The 24784-nt window shown below is 43.1% G+C and overlaps 1 protein-coding gene across 3 annotated transcripts in view; it reads right to left on the bottom strand.

Annotated features, from left to right (window-relative positions):
* Positions 1-17062: 17062 nt before the first annotated feature.
* Positions 17063-24784, bottom strand: part of LOC126108725 (uncharacterized) — a 122254-nt gene continuing 114532 nt past the window's right edge. For all 3 annotated transcript variants that reach the window (XM_049914058.1, XM_049914059.1, XM_049914060.1), the window contains one exon: positions 17063-17202. In XM_049914058.1, the coding sequence (XP_049770015.1) occupies positions 17180-17202 (23 nt within the window). In that variant the 3' untranslated portion in view covers positions 17063-17179. The remainder of the gene's footprint in view (positions 17203-24784) is intronic.

Raw genomic sequence — 24784 nt, 5'->3', positions numbered from 1 at the left:
AATGTACACTCCTGGAAATGGAAAAAAGAACACATTGACACCGGTGTGTCAGACCCACCATACTTGCTCCGGACACTGCGAGAGGGCTGTACAAGCAATGATCACACGCACAGCACAGCGGACACACCAGGAACCGCGGTGTTGGCCGTCGAATGGCGCTAGCTGCGCAGCATTTGTGCACCGCCGCCGTCAGTGTCAGCCAGTTTGCAGTGGCATACAGGGCTCCATCGCAGTCTTTAACACTGGTAGCATGCCGCGACAGCGTGGACGTGAACCGTATGTGCAGTTGACGGACTTTGAGCGAGGGCGTATAGTGGGCATGCGGGAGGCCGGGTGGACGTACCGCCGAATTGCTCAACACGTGGGGCGTGAGGTCTCCACAGTACATCGATGTTGTCGCCAGTGGTCGGCGGAAGGTGCACGTGTCCGTCGACCTGGGACCGGACCGCAGCGACGCACAGATGCACGCCAAGACCGTAGGATCCTACGCAGTGCCGTAGGGGACTGCACCGCCACTTCCCAGCAAATTAGGGACACTGTTGCTCCTGGGGTATCGGCGAGGACCATTCGCAACCGTCTCCATGAAGCTGGGCTACGGTCCCGCACACCGTTAGGCCGTCTTCCGCTCACGCCCCAACATCGTGCAGGCCGCCTCCAGTGGTGTCGCGACAGGCGTGAATGGAGGGACGAATGGAGACGTGTCGTCTTCAGCGATGAGAGTCGCTTCTGCCTTGGTGCCAATGATGGTCGTATGCGTGTTTGGCGCCGTGCAGGTGAGCGCCACAATCAGGACTGCATACGACCGAGGCACACAGGGCCAACACCCGGCATCATGGTGTGGGGAGCGATCTCCTACACTGGCCGTACACCACTGGTGATCGTCGAGGGGACACTGAATAGTGCACGGTACATCCAAACCGTCATCGAACCCATCGTTCTACCATTCCTAGACCGGCAAGGGATCTTGCTGTTCCAACAGAACAATGCATGTCTGCATGTATCCCGTGCCACCCGACGTGCTCTAGAAGGTGTAAGTCAACTACCCTGGCCAGCAAGATCTCCGGATCTGTCCCCCATTGAGCATGTTTGGGACTGGATGAAGCGTCGTCTCACGCGGTCTGCACGTCCAGCACGAACGCTGGTTCAGCTGAGGCGCCAGGTGGAAATGGCATGGCAAGCCGTTCCACAGGACTACATCCAGCATCTCTACGATCGTCTCCATGGGAGAATAGCAGCCTGCATTGCTGCGAAAGGTGGATATACACTGTACTAGTGCATACATTGTGCATGCTCTGTTGCCTGTGTCTATGTGCCTGTGGTTCTGTCAGTGTGATCATGTGATGTATCTGACCCCAGGAATGTGTCAATAAAGTTTCCCCTTCCTGGGACAATGAATTCACGGTGTTCTTATTTCAATTTCCAGGAGTGTAATTATTACAGGTTTTTCGAAATGTTTCATCATTATGATGCTATGTTTTACTCGGTCTTGTGTAGCTTGAGACCAATATGCTGAGAGGAAGGCATGATAAAATTCTCCTTCACTGTGACAATCGTGAATGACCGATCGCATTCTTACAGCTGGTTCATTCTCCAAGTAGCCACACATAAATTCTAACCTGTGCTCCAATGACCAGTTGGGAGGAAAACAATGAGAGAATTGATGAAGCCATGCTTGTGGATGAATGACGTTGCCAGAATTCTTAAATGTTTTGAATTTACGTGTAGTAATGAACAGCTTATAGTCAAAATCATAATGTCGGCGAGTCACATGTCGGTCATTGTCACGTCGTTTCGGCGGTTCCATCTCAAAATCCAATGCGCCTTGCCAATTTCTTTCATAATTTCCGAAGTGTCCTGTGTTATTATTTTGTGGTTGTTCATATTTCTATGTCCCTCTTCCCGTACTGGAGCGCGAGTGTCCTCTGAAATATGTAATTCTTGTATTACCTGCGTCAACTGATCTTGTACTTCCCGGATTTCTCTTTTGTACTGTGTATTGATTTGATTTTGATTTTGTTTGAATTTTCTAATTTGTTCATACTCTTCTGTGTCAGGGAAGGCTACAGGTCTTGTGTCATTCAGATCATCATCTGCCTTTGTAGATAAGTTAGTGACCTGATCCGAAAGTTCGGCTACTTTCTCCGATAGTGAACACATTTCCTCAGTGTGTTTTTCTGAACCAAGTTTCAGAGTGTCCATTTGTGTTGAAATCGAATCTACTGTGTCCTTTAAGTTTTCCTGAGTTTTTGCAAGTTGCGTAACCGAATCGGTAGATGCAACTGAGTCAATTTCAGCCCACAAGGTCTCATGATTTTCATGAACATTGGTTTGCAGTTCTTTTATGGCTGCTTCGTGATTCTGTAATGCATTTTCATGCCGAGAAAAAATAGGTTGAAAATGCTCACAAATTTTTGTTTTTACGTCATTACAGACTTTTTGACATTTCGATTCAATGTTATGTAACTCAGTAGTTAAATCTTCACGTGTTTGTTCAAGTGTGGTGTCTAACTTCCGAAGGTTTTGTTCCATTGTGTCTAACTTTGGAAGATTTTGTTCCATTGTGTCTAACTTTTGAAGCTTTTGCTGTGTTCGTCTCTGATTTTGTTCCATTGTGTCTAACTTTTGAAGATTTTGTTCCATTGCGTCTAACTTTTGAAGATTTTGTCCCATTTGTTGCTATAATTGTAATAACAATGCATTAGTGCCTGGAATCTGTTCCTCTACGCTTTTCGGCAGTGGATTTGCACCGGCAACATTCACATTTTGACAAGCAGAAAAAGTATCTTGACTTATTTGAGAAAACGGTGAGGACGCAAAACCTGAATCTACAGTATTTGCAAAATTGTGTCCTATCATTTCGGATTCCTGAGGCGAGCTGTTGCCGAGTGATCGATCGATAATGCTTCCCTGTTCACTAATTGTTTCACTGCCTACGCCATTGTTTGCCGCCCGCTCCATTTCCCTATGCACAATTACCAAATTACTATGTTGAACATTAGTTAATTCATTACATGGTGGCGCTAACACATACTTTCTTCTTCACTGTCATTTCTTAGTTTACTTTGGAGCCTAGTATTACGTTTTTCACACGCCATTATTGTCACAATATTTCACACAACAACACAGAAAAACACAATCTGAAGAGCAAAAATAGGGGAATATATTAACGTAGCACTCAAAATAATATCTAGTTAAATGCAAGCGCAGCTGCGAAATACTTGGTGCAAATCTACATGCATGCCACAATTGTTTTACTGTACAACAATGAAAGACTGCAACTACAAAGGAGATTCTCAATACAATCACACACTAGCAATAAACAAAATTCTACACTAATTACACAAACTACAAGAAAAAAATCAGAAGATTCCAGTGAGATATCCTCGGCTAAGGGTCGACATATGAAACGTCCCCTTAGAAAAATAGTACACGACTGTGCTTAAACTGACACACAATATTTTTAGCGCAACGCAATCTGACTTTCAATAATCCCTACAAAAGAATGGCCCTGACTAACATTAACCTATACGTTTCACAAATCACTTACCTCACCAAAAATCTTCATTACTCGAACTACTGCAATACAGCGAGCGCCACTACTGCCAGCTAAATAAAAGATTCAAACTACGGAAGGCACTAACTACTGATAGGGATAGTTAGCAAATGAAAGATTTTAATAGAGAACAAACAATGTATTTACCTTAATATCATCAAAAGTCATAATATATGTAATTTCAAAACTCCGCCATTTCCTTCCACACATCCACCACTGCTGGCGGCTCACCTCTAACTGTGCAACGCTACGCGCTGTTCACATCCAGCTGCCGCTGCCCAACACTACAATGGCAGACAACAATGCAAACCAGCCACAGACTGCACACAGTACAGCCAGTGATTTTCATACAGAGCGCTATGTGGCATTACCAATATAAAAATCTAAACCGCCTACTTACACTGGAAAAGGCATTTGTTAACGTTATCTGGCAAGAAATGTTCAGAGTGCTGAGGAAAAATGGAATAAAGTACAAAGACATCCGTGTGATACTCTGTTTCTATAAGAATGAGGTGGCAGAGATTAGGGACTGTCATCAGGAACAAGAAGCAGATATTAGAAAAGGGGTAAGACAAGGATGTGCTCTCTCTCCTCTTATATTCAATGCTTGCATCTAGGAAGGTATAGACCAAGTTCGAGAAACTACTAAGGTGGGTATCAAAATTAGTGGGCTGAAGATAGACATGGTACGTTATGCAAATGATACTGCTATAGTCACGGAGACAAAAGAAGATCTATGGGAAGTCCTCAGAACAATGGAAAAAATTATATGCAATCAGTGTGGAATGAGAATAAACAAGAAAAAGACTAAAGTGATGGTATGCAGTACAGGAGCAGAATACGAACGTCTGAGATTGAGAATTGGAAGAGCAGAGCTGGAAGTCATAGAGGAATTTACTTACCTGGGAAGCAAAATCACAAGGGATGGTAGAAGCTGGAAAGAAATTGCGACCAGAATACAAAAGGCCAAAATTGCATTTAACTGGCGGAGGAACTTACTCACCAGCAACAACATCAGTCTGAAAATGAGGAAACGTATCATGAAAGCTTTCGTTTGGAGTGTGGCCGTATAAGGGTGTGAAACTTGGACAATTGGAAGACAAGAGAGAAGACGGCTAGAGGCCCTGGAGATGTGGTGCTATAGAAGGACGATGAAGATCAGCTGGAGAGACAAGATGTAACAAATGAAGAGGTGCTTAGAAGAGTACAGGAAACCAGATGTCTGTGGAAGCACATCTAAACAAGAAGAGACAAACTTTTAGGGCACGTACTACGACACAACAAAATGATTGGAACAATAGCAAAAGGAGCTACTGAGGGAAGCAATCGGCGGAGGTGACCAAGGATATCACACATGCAACACATCATGAATGACAATGGATGTAACACATACGTGGAAATGAAGACAAAGGCAGACAGAACAGAGGAATGGCGCTCTGCTGCAAACCAACTTCAGGGTTGAACACTAAAAGAAAAGAAGGCCAGTGTTAGAAGTCCGGGTGGGACAGTGGGTCCGCGTGATCCTGTGCGCACTACAGGTAAGGGCAAAGCTGCACAGACTCCACCAGGGCCACACCTATGAAAGAAGTGTTGTTGCGAAAAGCACTACTTGGCTATTGGCCACTGCACAGTCGTTAAAAATTCTCTTCGTCTACATCTCCATTCCATACTAAAGATGAGAATGCATTTGACGTAATTGTCAGAACATAGTTACACTTTGAGTATGCGAGCTGGATGGAAACACAGTAAGTTAGTTTGGCTGTACAGACTCACTTCCAAGTGATACAGTGCCATTAATATCTGCAGGTGCATATAATATTTAGCGAAAAAGAAACTGTTTGGCTGGCGGATATTGGGTTTATTAGCTGGAACATCTTTCTTTCCATAATAAGAAAAGGAGTTTGTTATTAATTGCCTTTGTTTAGTAAAGAATTTGCAGAATTCTTAATCCTCACCGTATGATGAAGCCGCAGTATATGCGGAAATGTTCTCCTTGTGTGACTGTAGAGTTATACAGTGTGACTTAGACAGAATTTCTGTTTTGTCTGGATGAATGGCCGTATTCTCTAAACATAGAAAAATGTAAATTAATGCAGATAAGTAGGAAGAAAAATCCTGTAATGTTTGAGCACAGTGACAGTGCTGTGCTACTTGACAAATTCACATCGGTTAAATATCTACACATAACATTGCAAAGTGATATGAAATCTAATGAGCACATTAAAACAGCAGTAAGGAAGATGGATTTGCAGCTGCAGTTTACTGGAAAAGTTTTAGGAACGTGTAGCTCACCTACAAAAGGAGACCACATATACAACACTAAGGCAACCCTATTCTTGAGTACTCTTAGAGTATTTGGTATCCTCAGAAAGTAATATTAAAGAAAGACATTGAAGCAATACAGAAGCATTCTGCTAGATTTGTTACCAGTAGATTTGACCATCGTAAGACTGCTACTGAGACGCTACATAAACTCAAATGGGAATCCCTAAAGGGAAGACGACACAGTTCCCATGAAATAGCTACAGCTGCCTGCAGAAAATTCTACAGTGACCAACATATATTTTGCATAAATATCACAAACACCAGATAAATTAGAGCTCTTGCGGAGGCATGTAAGCAATCATTTTTTCCCTCGCTTCGAGTGGAATAGAAAAGGAAAATGCTGGTAATGGTACATGGTATCCTCCACAATACAACATACAGTGGCTTGCTGACTTATGTACATAGATGTAGATGTAACACAGAGTTTTTGGAACAGTGTCAGAATGAACGTATTGTCTTGTTGGGTCACAGTAGTGAAGTTGTCACGTGCCAATGGTGAACTGCCATGTTTCATTATTTACATCAGTGCTATGAGGAACAAATACAAAATCAAATAGGGGTAATGCAGGAGTAGGTTTAATAATGAATAAAAAATAGGAGTTTGGGTAAGCTACTACAAACAACATAGTGATCACATTATTGTGGCCAAGATAGACACGAAGCCCACGACTACAACAGTAGTACATGTCTATATGCCAACTAGCTCTGCAGATGACGAAGAAACTGAAGAAATGTATGATGAGATAAAAGAAATTATTCAGATAGTGAAGGGAGACGAAAATTTAATTGTCATGGGTGACTGGAATTCGATAGTAGGAAAAGGAAGAGAAGGAAACGTAGTAGGTGAATATGGACTGGGGGTAAGAAGGGAAAGAGGAACCCGCCTGGTAGAATTTTGCACAGAGCACAACTTAATTATAGCTAACATTTGGTTCAAGAATCATAAAAGAAGGTTCTACACATGGAAGAATTCTGGGGATACTAAAAGGTATCAGACAGATTATATAATGGTAAGACAGAGAGTTAGGAACCAGGTTTTAAATTGTAAGACATTTGCAGGGTCAGATGTGGACTCTGACCACAGTCTATTGGTTATGAACTGTAGATTAAAACTGAAGAAACTGCAAAAAGGTGGGAATATAAGGGGATGGGACCTGGATAAACTGAAACAACCAGAGGTTGTACAGAGTTTCAGGGAGAGCATAAGGGAACAATTGACAGGAATTGGGGAAAGAAATACACTAGAAGATGAATGGGTAGCTTTGAGAGATAAAGTAGTGAAGTAGGCAGAGGATCAAGTAGGTAAAGAGACGAGGGGTAGTAAAAATGCTTGGGTAACACAAGAAATACTGAATTTAATTGATGAAAGGAGAAAAATATAAAAATGCAGTAAATGAAGCAGCCAAAAAGGAATATAAACGACTCAAAAATGAGATCGACAGGAAGTGCAAAATGGCTAAGCAGGGATGGCTAGAGGACAAATGTAAGGATGTAGAGGCTTATCTCACTAGGGGTAAGATAGATACTGCCTACAGGAAAATTAAAGAGACCTTTGGAGATAAGAGAACCACTTGTGAGAACATCAAGAGCTCAGATGGAAACCCAGTTCTAAGCAAGAAGGGAAAGCAGAAAGGTGGAAGGAGTATATAGAGGGTCTATACAAGGGCGATGTACTTGAGGACAATATTATGGAAATGGAAGAGGATGTAGATGAAGATGAAATGGGAGATACGATACTGCGTGAAGAGTTTGACAGAGCACTGAAAGACCTGAGTCGAAACAAGGCCCCCGGAGTAGACAACTTTCCATTGGAACTACTGACGGCCTTGGGAGAGCCAGTCCTGACAAAACTCTACTATCTGGTGAGCAAGATGTATGAAACAGGCGAAATACCCTCAGACTTCAAGAAGAATATAATAATTCCAATACCAAAGAAAGCACGTGTTGACAGATGTGAAAATTACCGAACTATCAGTTTAATAAGTCACAGTTGCAAAATACTAACGTGAATTCTTTACAGACGAATGGAAAAACTGGTAGAAGCCGACCTTGGCGAAGATCAGTTTGGATACCGCAGAAATGTTGGACCATGTGAGGGAATACTGACCCTACGACTTATCTTAGAAGCTAGATTAAGGAAGGGCAAACCTACGTTTCTAGCATTTGTAGACTTAGAGAAAGCTTTTGACAATGTTGATGGAATACTCTCTTTCAAATTCTGAAGGTGGCAGGGGTAAAATACTGGGACCGAAAGGCTATTTACAATTTTTACAGAAACCAGATGGCAGTTATAAGAGTCGAGGGGTATGAAAGGGAAGCAGTAGTTGGGAAGGGAGTGAAACAGGGTTGTAGCCTCTCCCCGATGTTATTCAATCTGTATATTGAGCAAGCAGTAAAGGAAACAAAAGAAAAATTCGGAGTAGGTATTAAAATCCATGGAGAAGAAATAAAAACTTTGAGGTTTGCCGATGACATTGTAATTCTATCAGAGACAGCAAAGGACTTGGAAGAGCAGTTGAACGGAATGGACAGTGTCTTGAATGTAGGATATAAGATGAACATCAACAAAAGCAAAACGAGGATAATGGAATGTTGTCGAATTAAGTCGAGTGAGGCTGAGGGAATTAGATTAGGAAATGAGACACTTAAAGTAGTAAAGGAGTTTTGCTATTTGGGGAGCAAAATAACTGATGATGGTCGAAGTAGAGAGGATATAAAATGTAGACTGGCAATGGCAAGGAAAGCGTTTCTGAAGAAGAGAATTTTGTTAGCATCGAGTATAGATTTAAGTGTCAGGAAGTCATTTCTGTAAGTATTTGTATGGAGTGTAGCCATGTACGGAAGTGAAACATGGACGATAAATAGTTTGGACAAGAAGAGAATAGAAGCTTTCGAAATGTGGTGCTACAGATGAATGCTGAAGATTAGATGGGTAGACCACATAACTAATGAGGAAGTATTGAGTAGTATTGGGGAGACGATAAGTTTGTGGCACAACTTGACCAGAAGAAGGGATCGTTTGGTAGGACATATTCTGAGGCATCAAGGGATCACCAATTTAGCATTGGAGGGCAGTGTGCAGGGCAAAAATCGTAGAGGGAGACCAAGAGATGAATACACTAAGCAGATTCAGAAGGATGTAGGTTGCAGTAGGTACTGGGAGATGAAGAAGCTTGCACAAGATAGAGTAGCATGGAGAGCTGCATCATAGACCACAACAACATCGGTCATAGGATGGCATTCATATATCATACAACCTTTTACAGCGGCTTTAATGACCACCAGTGCAGTATGTCGGCCCCATACAATGTCACCCCAAAACAGCAAAGAACCTCCACTTCGCTGCAATCGCTGGTCAGCGTGTCTGAGGCGATCAGCCTGATTGGGATGCCTACAGAATCGTCTCTGACGATTGTCTGGTTGGAGGCATATGCGACACTCATTGGCGTGGTTAATTCGGAACGTTGTTGGCCCCATCTGTACCGCACTGCATGGTGTTGTGGTTGCAAAGATGGACCTCATCATGGACATCAGGAGTGAAGTTGCGCATCATGCAGCCTATTGTGCACAGTTTGAGTCGTAACACGAGGTCCTGTGGTTGTACGAAAAGCATTATTCAACATGGTGGCGTTGCTGCCACGGTCAATAAATAACAATAATGAAATTCACATGCACAATTATCCCAAGTGGAAAAAGAATGCTAGGAAGAAAAAGCGAGAGCAATTGAAAGAGTGAACATTCTAAATAAAATGACGTTACAAAGGAATAGAAAAGTAAATAGTTTCATTTGAAACAATTATTTGAATAAAAAAAAACGATCAAAATGAATTCAATAAAGGTTAAAAAATAAAAGAATTCGAAGTCTGTAACGAGATACGAACTTATTCAAAGCTGTAGTAGAGCTGCTCACGAAATTCAGAATTTCTTTTCATCGATCACTCAGAGACGAGGTCCCACCTGTGTGAACGACTGCAGGGTGTGACGCCTTGGACCATCACTGTATAATGGTTTCAAAAAGTCGAGACCACTTTTGGAGACATCTTCTAGTTAGTGACTCTTCAGAAGTGTGACCACACGTTGTATCATAGCGGCCACTCCTACCGATTTGCGCACACAACAGAAGCGATACAAAGAGTGCAGACGCGACTGTTCTACATCTACATCTACATCCATACTCCGCAAGCCACCTGACGGTGTGTGGCGGAGGGTACCTTCAGTACCTCTATCGGTTCTCCCTTCTATTCCAGTCTCGTATTGTTCGTGGAAAGAAGGATTGTCGGTAAGCCTCTGTGTGGGCTCTAATCTCTCTGATTTTATCCTCATGGTCTCTTCGCGAGATATACGTAGGAGGGAGCAATATACTGCTTGACTCTTCGGTGAAGGTATGTTCTCGAAACTTCAATAAAAGCCCGTACCGAGCTACTGAGCGTCTCTCCTGCAGAGTCTTCCACTGGAGTTTATCTATCATCTCCGTAACGCTTTCGCGATTACTAAATGATCCTGTAACGAAGCGCGCTGCTCTCCTTTGGATCTTCTCTATCTCTTCTATCAACCCTATCTGGTACGGATCCCACACTGCTGAGCAGTATTCAAGCAGTGGGCGAACAAGCGTACTGTAACCTACTTCCTTTGTTTTCGGATTGCATTTCCTTAGGATTCTTCCAATGAATCTCAGTCTGGCATCTGCTTTACCGACGATCAACATTATATGATCATTCCATTTTAAATCACTCCTAATGCGTACTCCCAGATAATTTATGGTATTAACTGCTTCCAGTTGCTGACCTGCTATTTTGTAGCTAAATGATAAAGGATCTATCTTTCTGTATATTCGCAGCACATTACACTTGTCTACATTGAGATTCATTTGCCATTCCCTGCACCATGCGTCAATTCGCTGCAGATCCTCCTGCATTTCAGTACAATTTTCCATTGTTACAACCTCTTGGTACACCACAGCATCATCTGCAAAAAGCCTCAGTGAACTTCTGATGTCATCCACCAGGTCATTTATGTATATTGTGAATAGCAACGGTCCTATGACACTCCCCTGCGGCACACCTGAAATCACTGTTACTTCGGAACACTTCTCTCCATTGAGAATAACATGCTGCGTCCTGTTATCTAGGAACTCCTCAATCCAATCACACAATTGGTCTGATAGTCCATATGCTCTTACTTTGTTCATTAAACGACTGTGGGGAACTGTATCGAACGCCTTGCGGAAGTCAAGAAACACGGCATCTACCTGTGAACCCGTGTCTATGGCCCTCTGAGTCTCGTGGACGAATAGCGCGAGCTGGGTTTCACATGACCGTCTTTTTCGAAACCCATGCTGATTCCTACAGAGTAGATTTCTAGGCTCCAGAAAAGTCATTATACTCGAACACAATACGTGTTCCAAAATTCTGCAACTGATCGACGTTAGAGATATAGATCTATAGTTCTGCACATCTGTTCGACGTCCCTTCTTGAAAACGGGGATGACCTGTGCCCTTTTCCAATCCTTTGGAACGCTACGCTCTTCTAGAGACCTACGGTACACCGCTGCAAGAAGGGGGGCAAGTTCCTTCGCGTACTCTGTGTAAAATTCAACTGGTATCCCATCAGGTCCAGAGGCCTTTCCTCTTTTGAGCCATTTTAATTGTTTCTCTATCCCTCTGTCGTCTATTTCGATATCTACCATTTTGTGATCTGTGCGACAATCTAGAGAAGGAACTACAGTGCAATCTTCCTCTGTGAAACAACTTTGGAGAAAGACATTTAGTATTTCGGCCTTTAGTCTGTCATCCTCTGTTTCAGTACCATTTTGGTCACAGAGTGTCTGGACATTTTGTTTTGATCCACCTACCGCTTTGACATAAGACCAAAATTTCTTAGGATTTTCTGCCAAGTCAGTACATAGAACTTTACTTTCGAATTCATTGAACGCCTCTCGCATAGCCCTCCTCACACTACATTTCGCTTCGCGTAATTTTCGTTTGTCTGCAAGGCTTTGGCTATGTTTATGTTTGCTGTGAAGTTCCCTTTGCTTCCGCAGCAGTTTTCTAACTCGGTTGTTGTACCACGGTGGCTCTTTTCCATCTCTTACGATCTTGCTTGGCACATACTCATCTAACGCATAATGTACGATGGTTTTGAACTTTGTCCACTGATCCTCAACACTATCTGTACTTGAGACAAAACTTTAGTGTTGAGCCAACAGGTACTCTGAAATCTGCTTTTTGTCACTTTTTCTAAACAGAAAAATCTTCCTACCCTTTTTAATATTCCTATTTACGGCTGAAATCATCGATGCCGTAACCGCTTTATGATCGCTGATTCCCTGTTCTGCGTTAACTTCTTCAAATAGTTCGGGTCTGTTTGTCACCAGAAGGTCTAATATGTTATCCCCACGAGTCGGTTCTCTGTTTAACTGCTCAAGGTAGTTTTCAGATAAAGCACTTAAAAAAATTTCACAGGATTCTTTGTCCCTGCCACCCGTTATGAACGTTTGAGTCTCCCAGTCTATATCTGGCAAATTAAAATCTCCACCCAGAACTATAACATGGTGGGGAAATGTACTCGAAATATTTTCCAAATTATCCTTCAGGTGCTCAGCCACAACAGCTGTTGAGCCAGGGGGCCTATAGAGACATCCAATTACCATGTCTGAGCCTGCTTTAACCGTGACCTTCACCCAAATCATTTCACATTTCGGATCTCCGTCACTTTCCTTCGATACTATTGCACTTCTTATCGCTATAAACACGCCTCCCCCTTCACTGTTCAGCCTGTCTCTACCTGTTGATGACAGGTGCCACTCGGTTGTGTAGAAAGAACATCGGAAGGTCTGACGGCGTGGAGGCGTGACAGAGAGAAAGCAGCTGTAGTGTTTTGACGTGCCCGCAGCCACACAGTGAATGAAGTTGCCTGATCTGTTGGCGTATCAATGCGTATTTTCCAGCATGTCTGCAACGAATGATTTCCATCTCGCAAACATTTAATACGGCACAAAATTGCTACAAATCCGACAGAAATGTCAGTTGTTAGTGAATGCTTGCCCATCTCAGTGAGTTTTTGAGCCATGATTGTGAAGGGAATTCTGCACAGTGGAAAACTGGAGTAGGACACTTCGCGGAAGTCTGTCCCTCACAGCTGCACCTAAAGCTACACGTCATCCATTGGCCACACAACGGCGCAACTGGACATTGGATGACTGGAGAGTGTAGCACGTTCTGACGAGGTTCGACTTTGCCCCTTTTCAAACAATGCAGGCCGTTGATTGGACCGACGGCTCTATGAGGCGTGTAAGCTGCTGCCTGTGGACGGTATAGTTGAGACCAGAGGTGGTTCCGTGAAATTCTATTGGTGTTTCTCGAAGCGTGGATTGCGGCCGTTCAGTTACATTACCTCGAACGCGAACAGTGATCTTTATTTCAACATTATCGATACCAAGCGCTTCGCATTCTCCTACACCTTATGATGTGCACATGGTGCACCCTTGTACATTCCAATACGACAACACCTGTTTTCCCAGGGCAGGACAGGGCATTCCTGGGTGCTTGATCGCTCCGGCAGTGTGTCGTACCTCGAATGGTCTGCTACATTACCCGACAGCTGTCCCAGAAAACACGTCTGTAGCTGTTTGTGCCATCATCATTCCCGCAGTCTGACAGCTTTTCGGCTCCCAAACATCAATGAGTGTCTCTAGTTTGATCTACTATACTTGAAGACACTCTTGGAATCTATCCCTTGACGAAATGAAGTGGTGCCACACAGTATTGGCTACGTGTTTACTGGGGGTCACTAACTTTTTGTTCGGTGCCATTGAAAGCCTATCAACCTCCTACATTTTTGTTACTGAAGAATCATTACTTGTGTTAGTAGAGGGAACGAAGGTCTCTGGAAGATCGACATAGTTTGTACAATGAAGAGCCAAAAGACTGGTACACGTGCCTAATATCGTGTAGGGCCCCCGCGAGCATGCAGAAGGGCCGCAGCATGACGTGTCATGGACTCGATTAATGTCTGAAATAGCGCTGGAACAAAGTGACACCATTAAACCTGCAGGGCTGGCATGGACTCGACTGATGTCTGAAGTTGTGGATTCTGTAGGACTGTAAATCAATGTGTTAGAGTACCAGGGGATGGAGATCTCTTAGGAACAGCACATAGCAAGGCATCCCAGTTATGCTCAATAATGTTCATGTCAGGGGAGTTTGGTGGCCTTCGGAAACGTTTAAACTCAGAAGAGTGTTCCTGTAGCCACTCTGTAGCAATTCGGGAGGTGTGGAGTGTCCTTTGTCCTGCTCTAATGGCCCAAGTCCGTCGGAATGCACAGTGGATATGAATGGATGCAGGTGATCAGGCAGGACGCTTACGTACGTATCAACTGCCAGAGAAGTATCTAGACGTGTCAGGGGTCCCATATCACCCCAACTACACACGCCCCACACAATTACAAAGCCTGCACCAGCTTAAACCGTCTCCTGCTGACATGCAGGTCTATGGATTCATGTGGTTGTCTCCATACCCGTACACGTTCATCCACTCGATACAATTTGAAACGAGACTCGTCGGACCAGGCAACACGTTTCCAGTCATCAACAGTCCAGAGACGGTGTTGATGGGCCCAGGCTAGGCGTAAAGCTTGCTGTCGTGCAGTCATCAGGTGTAGAAGAGTGGGCATTCGGCTCCGAAAGCCCGTATCGATGTTTCAAAAATTCAAATGTGTGTGAGATCTTATGGGACTTAACTGCTAAGGTCATCAGTCCCTAAGCTTACACACTACTTAACCTAAATTATCCTAAGGACAAACACACACACCCATGCCCGAGAGAGGACTAGAACCTCCTCCAGGACCAGCCGCACAGGATGATGTTTCGTTGAATGGTTCACACACTGATACTTGTTGATGCCCCAGCATTGAAATCGGCAGCAATTTTCGGAAGGGTTGCACTTGTGTCACGTTGAACGATTCTCTTCAGTCGTCGTTGGTCCCGTTCTTGCAGGATCTTTTTCCGGGTGCAGTGATGTCGGAGATTTGATGTTTTACCGGATTCCTGATATTCACGGTACACGTGTAAAATGGTCGTACGGGAAAATCGCCACATCGTCGCTGCCTTGGAGATGCTGTGTCCCAAAGTTCGTGCGCCGACTATAACACCACGTTGAGCAGTAAGCTATCTAATAACTGCACCTGACACCTGTCTTATATAGGCGTTGCTGACCGCAGTGCCATATTTTGCCTGTTTACATCTCTCTGTATTCGATTACGCATGGCTATACCAGTTTCTTTTGCGCTTCAGTGTATTGCGGACAGCCAATTACTTATTCATATGTTCTATTGTCTTCATTCACAAAGAAATGAATCAGATAAAAAGTTATTTCCGCAGCTGTTACAAGAACTTATTGAACGAATTGTGTGTCGTTCTTGTAGCGCAGACATTTATTTTTGTTATGATTTATCTGTCGTATAGAAATCGGTGAAGTGTAGCATCAGTTACCTGTTACAAGCATTTCTGCTGCCTGCCAGATAGTTTTGTGGGTTGAGAAAGTGTTATTGCTACATACTTTACTTTGTCCTATAACGTTGGAAGTGAAGAATGTGATAGTGTTAGCGTACAGGACACATAACGTCATACCTCTGGTGAGACAGGTAACACTGTCAGGTTCCGGAAACTGCATTCAACCGGACTGTAGGCTATGGTAACCTCAAAAGCTTACCAGGCTCCTGTTTCTTTCTACGTCTCTCCAGTAGAACGTAGATCGATTTGAATTAATTGTGCGATCCTGCCGTCATGAATATGAAATGTGAGGACAATATTTTAAATGCATGTGAATTATTTTGGTATTCTTGTTAAGGAATTCCGTTTGAATTCCATCTGAAATGATTTCAATTTGATAAGAATTTTTACAAGACAGGATAGTGAAGTAATCATCGAAACATAGGTAGAGCTAAATATGTAAGCAAATCTAGAGGAAATAAGGAATAAACTCCAGTAATCATCAGTCGAGACAGAACGAAAGACTAATAAAAAGTAATTAAGCTCAGGAATCGATATCCACCGCGATGTGATTTCAGAATACCGGTACACGGAATGTACACCATGTGATCAAAAGTATCCGGACACATGGCTGAAAGTGACTGAAAAATTCGTGGCGCCCTCCGTCAGTAATGCTGGAATTCGATATGGTGTTGGTCCACCCTTAGCCTTGCTGACAGATTCCACTCTCGCGGGCATATGTTCAATCAGGTGCTGGAAGGTTTCTTGGGGAATTCTTCATGGAGTGCTACACTGAAGTATCGATGTCGGTCGGTGAGGCTTGGCGTGAAGTCGGCGTTCCAAAACATCGCAAAGGTTTTTCTTTAGGATTCAGGTCTGGACTCCATGCAGGCCAGTCCATTACAGGGGCGTTATTGTCGTGTAAACACTCCACCACAGGCCGTGCATTATGAACAGGTGCTCGATCGTATTGAAAAATGCAATCGCCATTCCCGAATTGGTCTTCAACAGTGGGAAGCAAGAAGCTGCTTAAAATATCAATGTAGGCCTGTGATGTGATAGTGCCACGCAAAACAACAAGGGGTGCATGCCCCCTCCATGAAAAACACGACCACACCATAACAGTACCGCCTCCGAATTTTATGTTGGCACTACACACAGTGGCAGATTACGTTCACCAGACATTCGGCATACCCACACCCTGCCATCTGATCGCCACATTGTGTACCGTGATTCGTCACTACACACAACGTTTTTCCACTGTTTAATCGTTCAATGTGTGCTCCTTACACGCTCACATGACCACATGCGAAGTCCGTGAGTTCCGTGGAGCTCCCCATTCTGCTCTCTCACGATATTTAATGACTACTGAGGTCGCTGATATGGAGTACTTGGCAGTAGGTGGCACTACAATGCACCGAATATGAAAAACATATGTTTCTGGTGGCGTCTGGATACTGTTGATCACATAGTATATCGTCCAATATTTGAAAAAAAAGTAAACTTGAATATCTGTCAGAATCTTTTTCAGTGCGTATATACACCTTCTTAAATACACTGTCAACTGCATGATGTGCATACCAATTATATTAAATTTTACAGTTCTTTCTGGTATATGGAATCGATATGACATTTCAAGGACTGCCAATTGAAACATCGTGGCTTGTGAGATTGGAGCAGCATTTAAAACAATGAAGACTATTAACCTTTATTTATTAAAAAGTAAATACACTGTACTTCCTTACTTCAGCTGTACATAAGATGCTATGCTAGGCCACTATGCGTGCACAACCATTGCTGAAGTACGTGTTGATCAGCCACGGCCCCATGCTGAACCTGTTAACAATGTAAGCATAAGTGTTTACAATGACGAATACATAGTAACATTTCCCCTTAATAAAACAACAGATATTGGAATGGATTTTAAAAGTCGAAACTGAAACTACTACTGTGAAGTTCGAGCACATACACTCCTGGAAATGGAAAAAAGAACACATTGACACCGGTGTGTCAGACCCACCATACTTGCTCCAGACACTGCGAGAGGGCTGTACAAGCAATGATCACACGCACGGTACAGCGGACACACCAGGAACCGCGGTGTTGGCCGTCGAATGGCGCTAGCTGCGCAGCATTTGTGCACCGCCGCCGTCAGTGTCAGCCAGTTTGCCGTGGCATACGGAGCTCCATCGCAGTCTTTAACACTGGTAGCATGCCGCGACAGCGTGGACGTGAACCGTATGTGCAGTTGACGGACTTTGAGCGAGGGCGTATAGTGGGCATGCGGGAGGCCGGGTCGACGTACCGCCGAATTGCTCAACACGTGGGGCGTGAGGTCTCAACAGTACATCGATGTTGTCGCCAGTGGTCGGCGGAAGGTGCACGTGCCCGTCGACCTGGGACCGGACCGCAGCGACGCACGGATGCACGCCAAGACCGTAGGATCCTACGCAGTGCCGTAGGGGACTGCACCGCCACTTCCCAGCAAATTAGGGACACTGTTGCTCCTGGAGTATCGGCGAGGACCATTCGCAACCATGAAGCTGGGCTACGGTCCTGCACACTGTTAGGCCGTCTTCCGCTCACGCCCCAACATCGTGCAGCCCGCCTCCAGTGGTGTCGCGACAGGCGTGAATGGAGGGACGAATGGAGACGTGTCGGCTTCAGCGATGAGAGTCGCTTCTGCCTTGGTGCCAATGATGGTCGTATGCGTGTTTGGCGCCGTGCAGGTGAGCGCCACAATCAGGACTGCATACGACCGAGGCACACAGGGCCAATACCCGGCATCATGGTGTGGGGAGCGATCTCCTACACTGGCCGTACACCACTGGTGATCGTCGAGGGGACACTCAATAGTGCACGGTACATCCAAACCGGCATCGAACCCATCGTTCTACCATTCCTAGACCGGCAAGGGAACTTGCTGTTCCAACAGGACAATGCACGTCCGCATGTATCCTGTGCCACCCAACGTGCTCTAGAAGGTGTAAGTCAACTACCCTGGCCAGCAAGATCTCCGGATCTGTCCCCCATTGAGCATGTTTGGGACTGGATGAAGCGTCGTCTCACGGTCGGAAAAGTCCTTTTTGCCTGTGCTTGTCTGCTTTTGATGCCCTCCGTGCTCCATCCGTTATTGGTTACTTTACTGTCTAGGTACCAGAATTCATTTACTTCGTCACCATTAATCCTGATGTTAAGTTTCTCGCTGTTTTCATTACTGCCACTTATCGTTACTTTCGTCTGTCTTCGATTTACTCTCAATCCACATTCTGTACTCATTAGACTGTTCATTCCATTCAGCATACGCTGCAATGCTTCTTCACTTTAAATCTGGATACCAATCTCATTCTATCATTGATATCCTTTCAACTAGAATATTAACCCCCCCCCCCCCCCCCCGCGAACCTCTCTTTTATTTCAATCAGTACTTCTTGTTTATGCAGATTAAACAGTAGGGGTGATAGATAACATCCTTGTCTTCCACCCCTTTTAATAGAAGCACTTCGTTCTTGGTCGTCCACTCTCATTATTCCCTCCTGGCTCTTTCATATATTGTACATTACCCGTCTCTCCCTACAGCTTAACCCTATTTTTCTCAGAATTTCGAACATCTTGCACCACTTTACATTGTCAAATGCTATTTCCAGCTCTACAAATCCTATGAAAGTGCCATGATTTTTCTTTAGTCTTGCTTCCATTGTCAACCGCAACGTGAGAATTGCCTCTCTGGGGCCTTTGTAAGGCGTCCGCATTTTTCGGACCTTACATAAGCTTCATACGTATGGTACAGAATAAAATCCCCAGAAAATATCTCTGTATTGTCAACAGGAAGTAATTTGGCAATCTCATGTACTGAATAACAAAACAATGTCTACCCTTATAACGACAGGGGCATGCCCAAATGAGATAAAGTGAACGGAGTTTGGAGAGCAGTGCAAGTGGCTAATGGCATTGGGAAACCCCAATTAACATTAACAAAAGAAGGCACAACTGCAGTGCAGAAAGAAATAAGGCGAGTACAATATAGTACTTTTTAGAATAAACACAGCCGAGACTGTGGGTAAATTGTGATACTACATTAACGAGGATAGCAGCGACCCAAGCAAGAAAAATAAGAATTCACATATAACGAGGAAGCAGTTGGCCGAAGCGATACTGTGTGACGTAGTAGAACCGCGGTGGGGAGAATAACGTCATATAAAAGAATTTTGAGAATTAAGTTAACACACAGAGAGCTCTGGTCTCGTGATGGGATACTCACATGTGTGTGGTAAAAGTAGCGAAGACGTTGAGACTCAAACTTTACATTTGCGAAGTGAGGGCGGTAAGTTGCACGTATCGTGGCGACAAATGGAAATTGGTAGTTCATATTCATGTGGGAATTTGTGGGGGCTGAGATTTGTGCATGTCGCTCCATCCCATAGCGAGTGTGGAATTGCTATTAATTTCGACTAGGGAACATTTAACATTATACGGAATGGAGGGAAGTTAAGACTGATTTAATTCAGTCAAAGCCAGAGTAGGGAATTAGCGTTTCAGATCCGGCACGGAGACAATGCCGCCACTGTTTCCGATCGGTAATGTACCAACACCCTTTAGGCGAGTTAAAATGTTGAGTCGATATTTGCTCACTCCAACCTGCGTACGTTTCGAATATAGAAATTCAAGAGTACATGATAGTTTTGATTACTTCAAAAGATAAAGTTCATTCTCCACCAACTTAGCCCATTGCTCATGTACAACAAGGTAGATGTAAATATCATTGATAAAGGTTTAATTGTTTCATTTGTTATAATATTTTCATATATAGAGATAAAGTTTTAGTAATCACGTATTCAATGTCTACATGGTAATTGACTTGTTGGGAGTTGAAAGTAATTAAATCTTTTTGTATTTACCATATGAACCTTTAAAGGTTTGATAAATTAAAATGTAGAATGAGAAAAGGAGAGGTTGTGTTATCATTTTAGGATAAATCTTATAACTTGTCATATATAGTAATTTGTGTATTCTTGTAACGTCACAGTGGCATTTTAATTAATTTTAGACAGGACCAAAATTTGAAGCTGTGTGGTGTGCCTTTTTGCCACCCTGGGCCTGAGATGACAGGTGAGATTGTGCCGGTACAAACCCCCGTTACTCGATGGACGTTTCTAGTAGGCAAGAACTGCTTTGTGGAGATTCCCGGAAGCGCGCGCCGCGCCCACGCCAGATTCGCAGAGGTCGGTCTGCGCGGCCCGCAGCTGGGGGCACTGTTTGGTTTTCTGCGCATTACGCAAGAACTGTGAAGAGCGTTGCTGCAGTGGATTGTGGTCTGCAATGTGCACCTTCTGAAAGATCGATGTTTATTTCAAGTCACGAGACGCAGAAGTTATACCAACCTCAAAATCGGTTAATATCACGAATACTGAAAGATTAATAAAAATAGTACACAACAACTTAAAGGGACGAGCGGGCACTCATTAAAAACGTTTCGTCATAGCGGATCGAATGCCGTAGTCATACGTTAAGATTCATAAATAATTAAGCTCGTAGAGCAGTAAACAAAGTTTGATGGGAAACTGTTTATAAAATCATAATCATCATCATCATCATTTAAGACTGATTATGCCTTTCAGCGTTCAGTCTGGAGCCTAGTCCCCCATATAAAATTCCTCCATGATCCTCTATTCAGTGCTAACATTGGTGCCTCTTCTGATGTTAAACCTATTACTTCAAAATCATTCTTAACCGAAACCAGGTACCTTCCCCTCGGTCTGCCCCGACTCCTCCTACCCTCTACTGCAGAACCCATAAGTCTCTTGCGTAACCTTGCTTCTCCCATGCGTGTAACATGACCCCACCATCTAAGCCTGTTCGCCCTGACTGCTACATCTATAGAGTTCATTCCCAGTTTTTCTTTGATTTCCTCATTGTGGACACCCTCCTGCCATTGTTCCCATCTACTAGTACCTGCAATCATCCTAGCTACTTTCATATCTGTAACCTCAACCTTATTGATAAGGTAACCTGAATCCACCCAGCTTTCGCTCCCATACAACAAAGTTGATCGAACGATTGAACGGTGCACAGATAACTTAGTCCTGGTATTGACTTCCTTCTTGCAGAAGAGAGTAGATTGTAGCTGAGCGCTCACTGCATTAGCTTTGCTACACCTCGCTTCCAGTTCTTTCACTATGTTGCCATCACTGATTATAAAATTCAATAGAAAGTTCATGATGTAAAGAACATCACTATATAATATTTTGGGTGGCATCACACGTATTTTAAACTAGTTAAGTTATACTATACACTTAACTTGCAATAGTTATCATTGTTTGCAAATTATTATTAACATTTATCGCCCATAATTAATTAATTATTATAGATATGAAGATCTACATCTACATCTACATCCATACTCCGCAAGCCACCTGACGGTGTGTGGCGGAGGGTATCTTGAGTACCTCTATCGGTTATCCCTTCTATTCCAGTCTCGTATTATTCGTGGAAAGAAGGATTGTCGGTATGCCTCTGTGTGGGCTCTAATCTCTTTGATTTTATCGTCATGGTCTCTTCGCGAGATATACGTAGGAGGGAGCAATATACTGCTTGAGTCTTCGGTGAAGGTATGTTCTCGAAACTTTGATAAAAGCCCGTACCGAGATACTGAGCGTCTCTCCTGCAGAGTCTTCCACTGGAGTTTATCTATCATCTCCATAACGCTTTCGTGATTACTAAATGATCCTGTAACGAAGCGCGCTGCTCTCCTTTGGATCTTCTCTATATCTTCTATCAACCCTATCTGGTACGGATCCCACACTGCTGAGCAGTATTTGTTTTCGGATTGCATTTCCTTAGGATTCTTCCAATGAATCTCAGTCTGGCATGTGCTTTACTGACGATCAACTTTATATGATCATTCTATTTTGAATCACTCCAAATGTGTACTCCCAGATAATTTATGGTATTAACTGCTTCCAGTTGCTGACCCACTATTTTGTAGCTAAATGATAAGGGATCTATCTTTCTGTGTATTCGCAGCACATTACACTTGTCTACACTGAGATTCTATTGCCATTCCCTGCACCATGCGTCAATTCGCTGCAGATCCTCCTGCATTTCAGTAGAATTTTCCATTGTTACAACCTCTCGATACACCACAGCATCATTTGCAAAAAGCCTCAGTGAACTTCCGATGTCATCCACCAGGTCATTTATGTATATTGTGAATAGCAACGGTCCTATGACACTCCCCTGCGGCACACCTGAAATCACTCTTACTTCGGAAGACTTCTCTCCATTGAGAATGACATGCTGCGTCCTGTTATCTAGAAACTCCTCAATCCAATCACACAATTGGTCTGATAGTCCATATGCTCTTACTTTGTTCATTAAACGACTGTGGGGAACTGTATCGAACGCCTTGCGGAAGTCAAGAAACACGGCATCTACCTGTGAACCCGTGTCTATTATCCTCTGAGTCTCGTGGACGAATAGCGCGAGCTGGGTTTCACATGATCGTCTTTTTCGAAACCCATGCTGATTCCTACAGAGTAGATTTCTAGTCTCCAGAAAAGTCATTATACTCGAACACAATACGTGTTCCAAAATTCTACAACTGATCGACGTTAGAGATATAGGTCTATAATTCTGCACATCTGTTCGACGTCCCTTCTTGAAAACGGGGATGACCTGTGGCCTTTTCCAATCCTTTGGAACGCTACGCTCTTCTAGAGACCTAGATTTTGAGCATCGCAATGTGTAGATCGCTATTGATTTCGTCTAAAAACGGTGCCACACGCAGTCCTATGTTAAAACTTTGCAACACAGATGTCAACACACAAATTTGCGCCAAGTGGCGAAAGTTTGCAAAAACTGAAACTTGATTTACGGGCGATAGAATAATTCTAGAAATTAATGTAACATAGTAGATTAGACGTGCTTTTTAGCGCGGTTCCGAAGGTGTACTTATTTCTGTCGAGGGACGTATGTATCAAAATTTGTAACCTTGACTGGTGATATTGGTACTTGCATTACCAGGGGTGTTGACGTCCGAGCTAATATAATCTTGGCCAGAGTTCAGTCGTTGTGTAGCCGCCCTTTTTCTGTTTTCGCTTTTCCGTCTACTACGTGAAAGTCTGATTTCGTTTTTTACACATTGACTGTCATTGAAGGGTTTTACTTTTATTTAATATTGTCCTAGCTAAGTATCAATTTCACCACTTTTAAAACCCAATGTTAAACGTGGGTCACTACACGTATAGTCTTCCCAACTCTGAGAGAAAAAATCTTTAGTAGCTGTACTACCAATGCTTACAGACGACGATACTTTAACATTTCGTTCAATTGTTTTAGTTACGAATCGCTAGTTTGTTCTTGGCGTAGATCACGTAACCTTCACGTTTGTTAATCTAACTTAAATTAATCTTCATGACTTTTATTATGTTTCAAATTAACAACGTCAGTTTATTGACAAGAATTATTAATAAATAGGTTAACTCATACGATCTCATTCAAACAAGTTCTTTAATTAGATGTCTAAGTAGGAGTCCCACTAGCATCAGAGATGTTAGATAATATCCTGTCATTTTCGGTAAATCTATTTAATATCCGCAAACTGTCATTAACTATGATCACTAGTCGCGTGAAGTTAAAGTTTCCCATTATCACAGCTCAAAGTCCGAATCCGGTTATAATTTTCCATTCAGTAAAGCGATTAAATATTCACACGAATTGACATTAAAGCCAAAGAAATTACTATTCACCTTCCCATTTATCTAATCTGATAAAAGTCCAAATTAAAGTCTTGAATTGACAATCCTCAAAAACAATCTCGTCACGATGTATTCTTGATCCCCGTTTTGCCGGCCGAGGTGGTCTCGCGGTTCTAGGCGCTCAGTCCAGAACCGCGCGACTGCTATGGTCGCAGGTTCGAATCCTGCCTCGGGCATGGATGTGTGTGATGTCCTTAGGTTAGTTAGGTTTAATTAGTTCTAAGTTCTAGGGGACTGATGACCTAAGATGTTAAGTCCCATAGTGCTCAGAGCCATTTGAACCATTTTGATCCCCGTTCAATAAAGTCCCAATTGTTGTTCTCTAAAGCTGTACGTCCTAAATATCTTCCGAACTAGAACAGACTAGAGACTGGAGTATCGTAATTACAACGTATGGCTATTTATACGTTAATAAATACTGTCTTTGGTGTCCCAGGCCTACGTTCTATGACTATAATATTGATTTTCTTACGTATTGGAATAACTAATATTTTAATATTATCTGTTTCTCCCCCTTCCCATGTTTCTAAAATTTATAATTTAATTTTCCTTTTCTTTTCTTTTGCTTTCTATACTAGATATTTCCCTCTATTTGTTTTTTAGTTGTTTTTCGTAACTACTACTTGTGAAGGGACTTGAGTCATTTTGTGAATTGATACCTT

This window comes from Schistocerca cancellata, chromosome 11 (genome assembly GCF_023864275.1).
Source record: "Schistocerca cancellata isolate TAMUIC-IGC-003103 chromosome 11, iqSchCanc2.1, whole genome shotgun sequence".
Lineage (NCBI taxonomy): Eukaryota > Metazoa > Arthropoda > Insecta > Orthoptera > Acrididae > Schistocerca > Schistocerca cancellata.
Note: the sequence above shows the minus strand (reverse complement) of the source record. Positions and strands in the feature narration are given on the sequence as shown.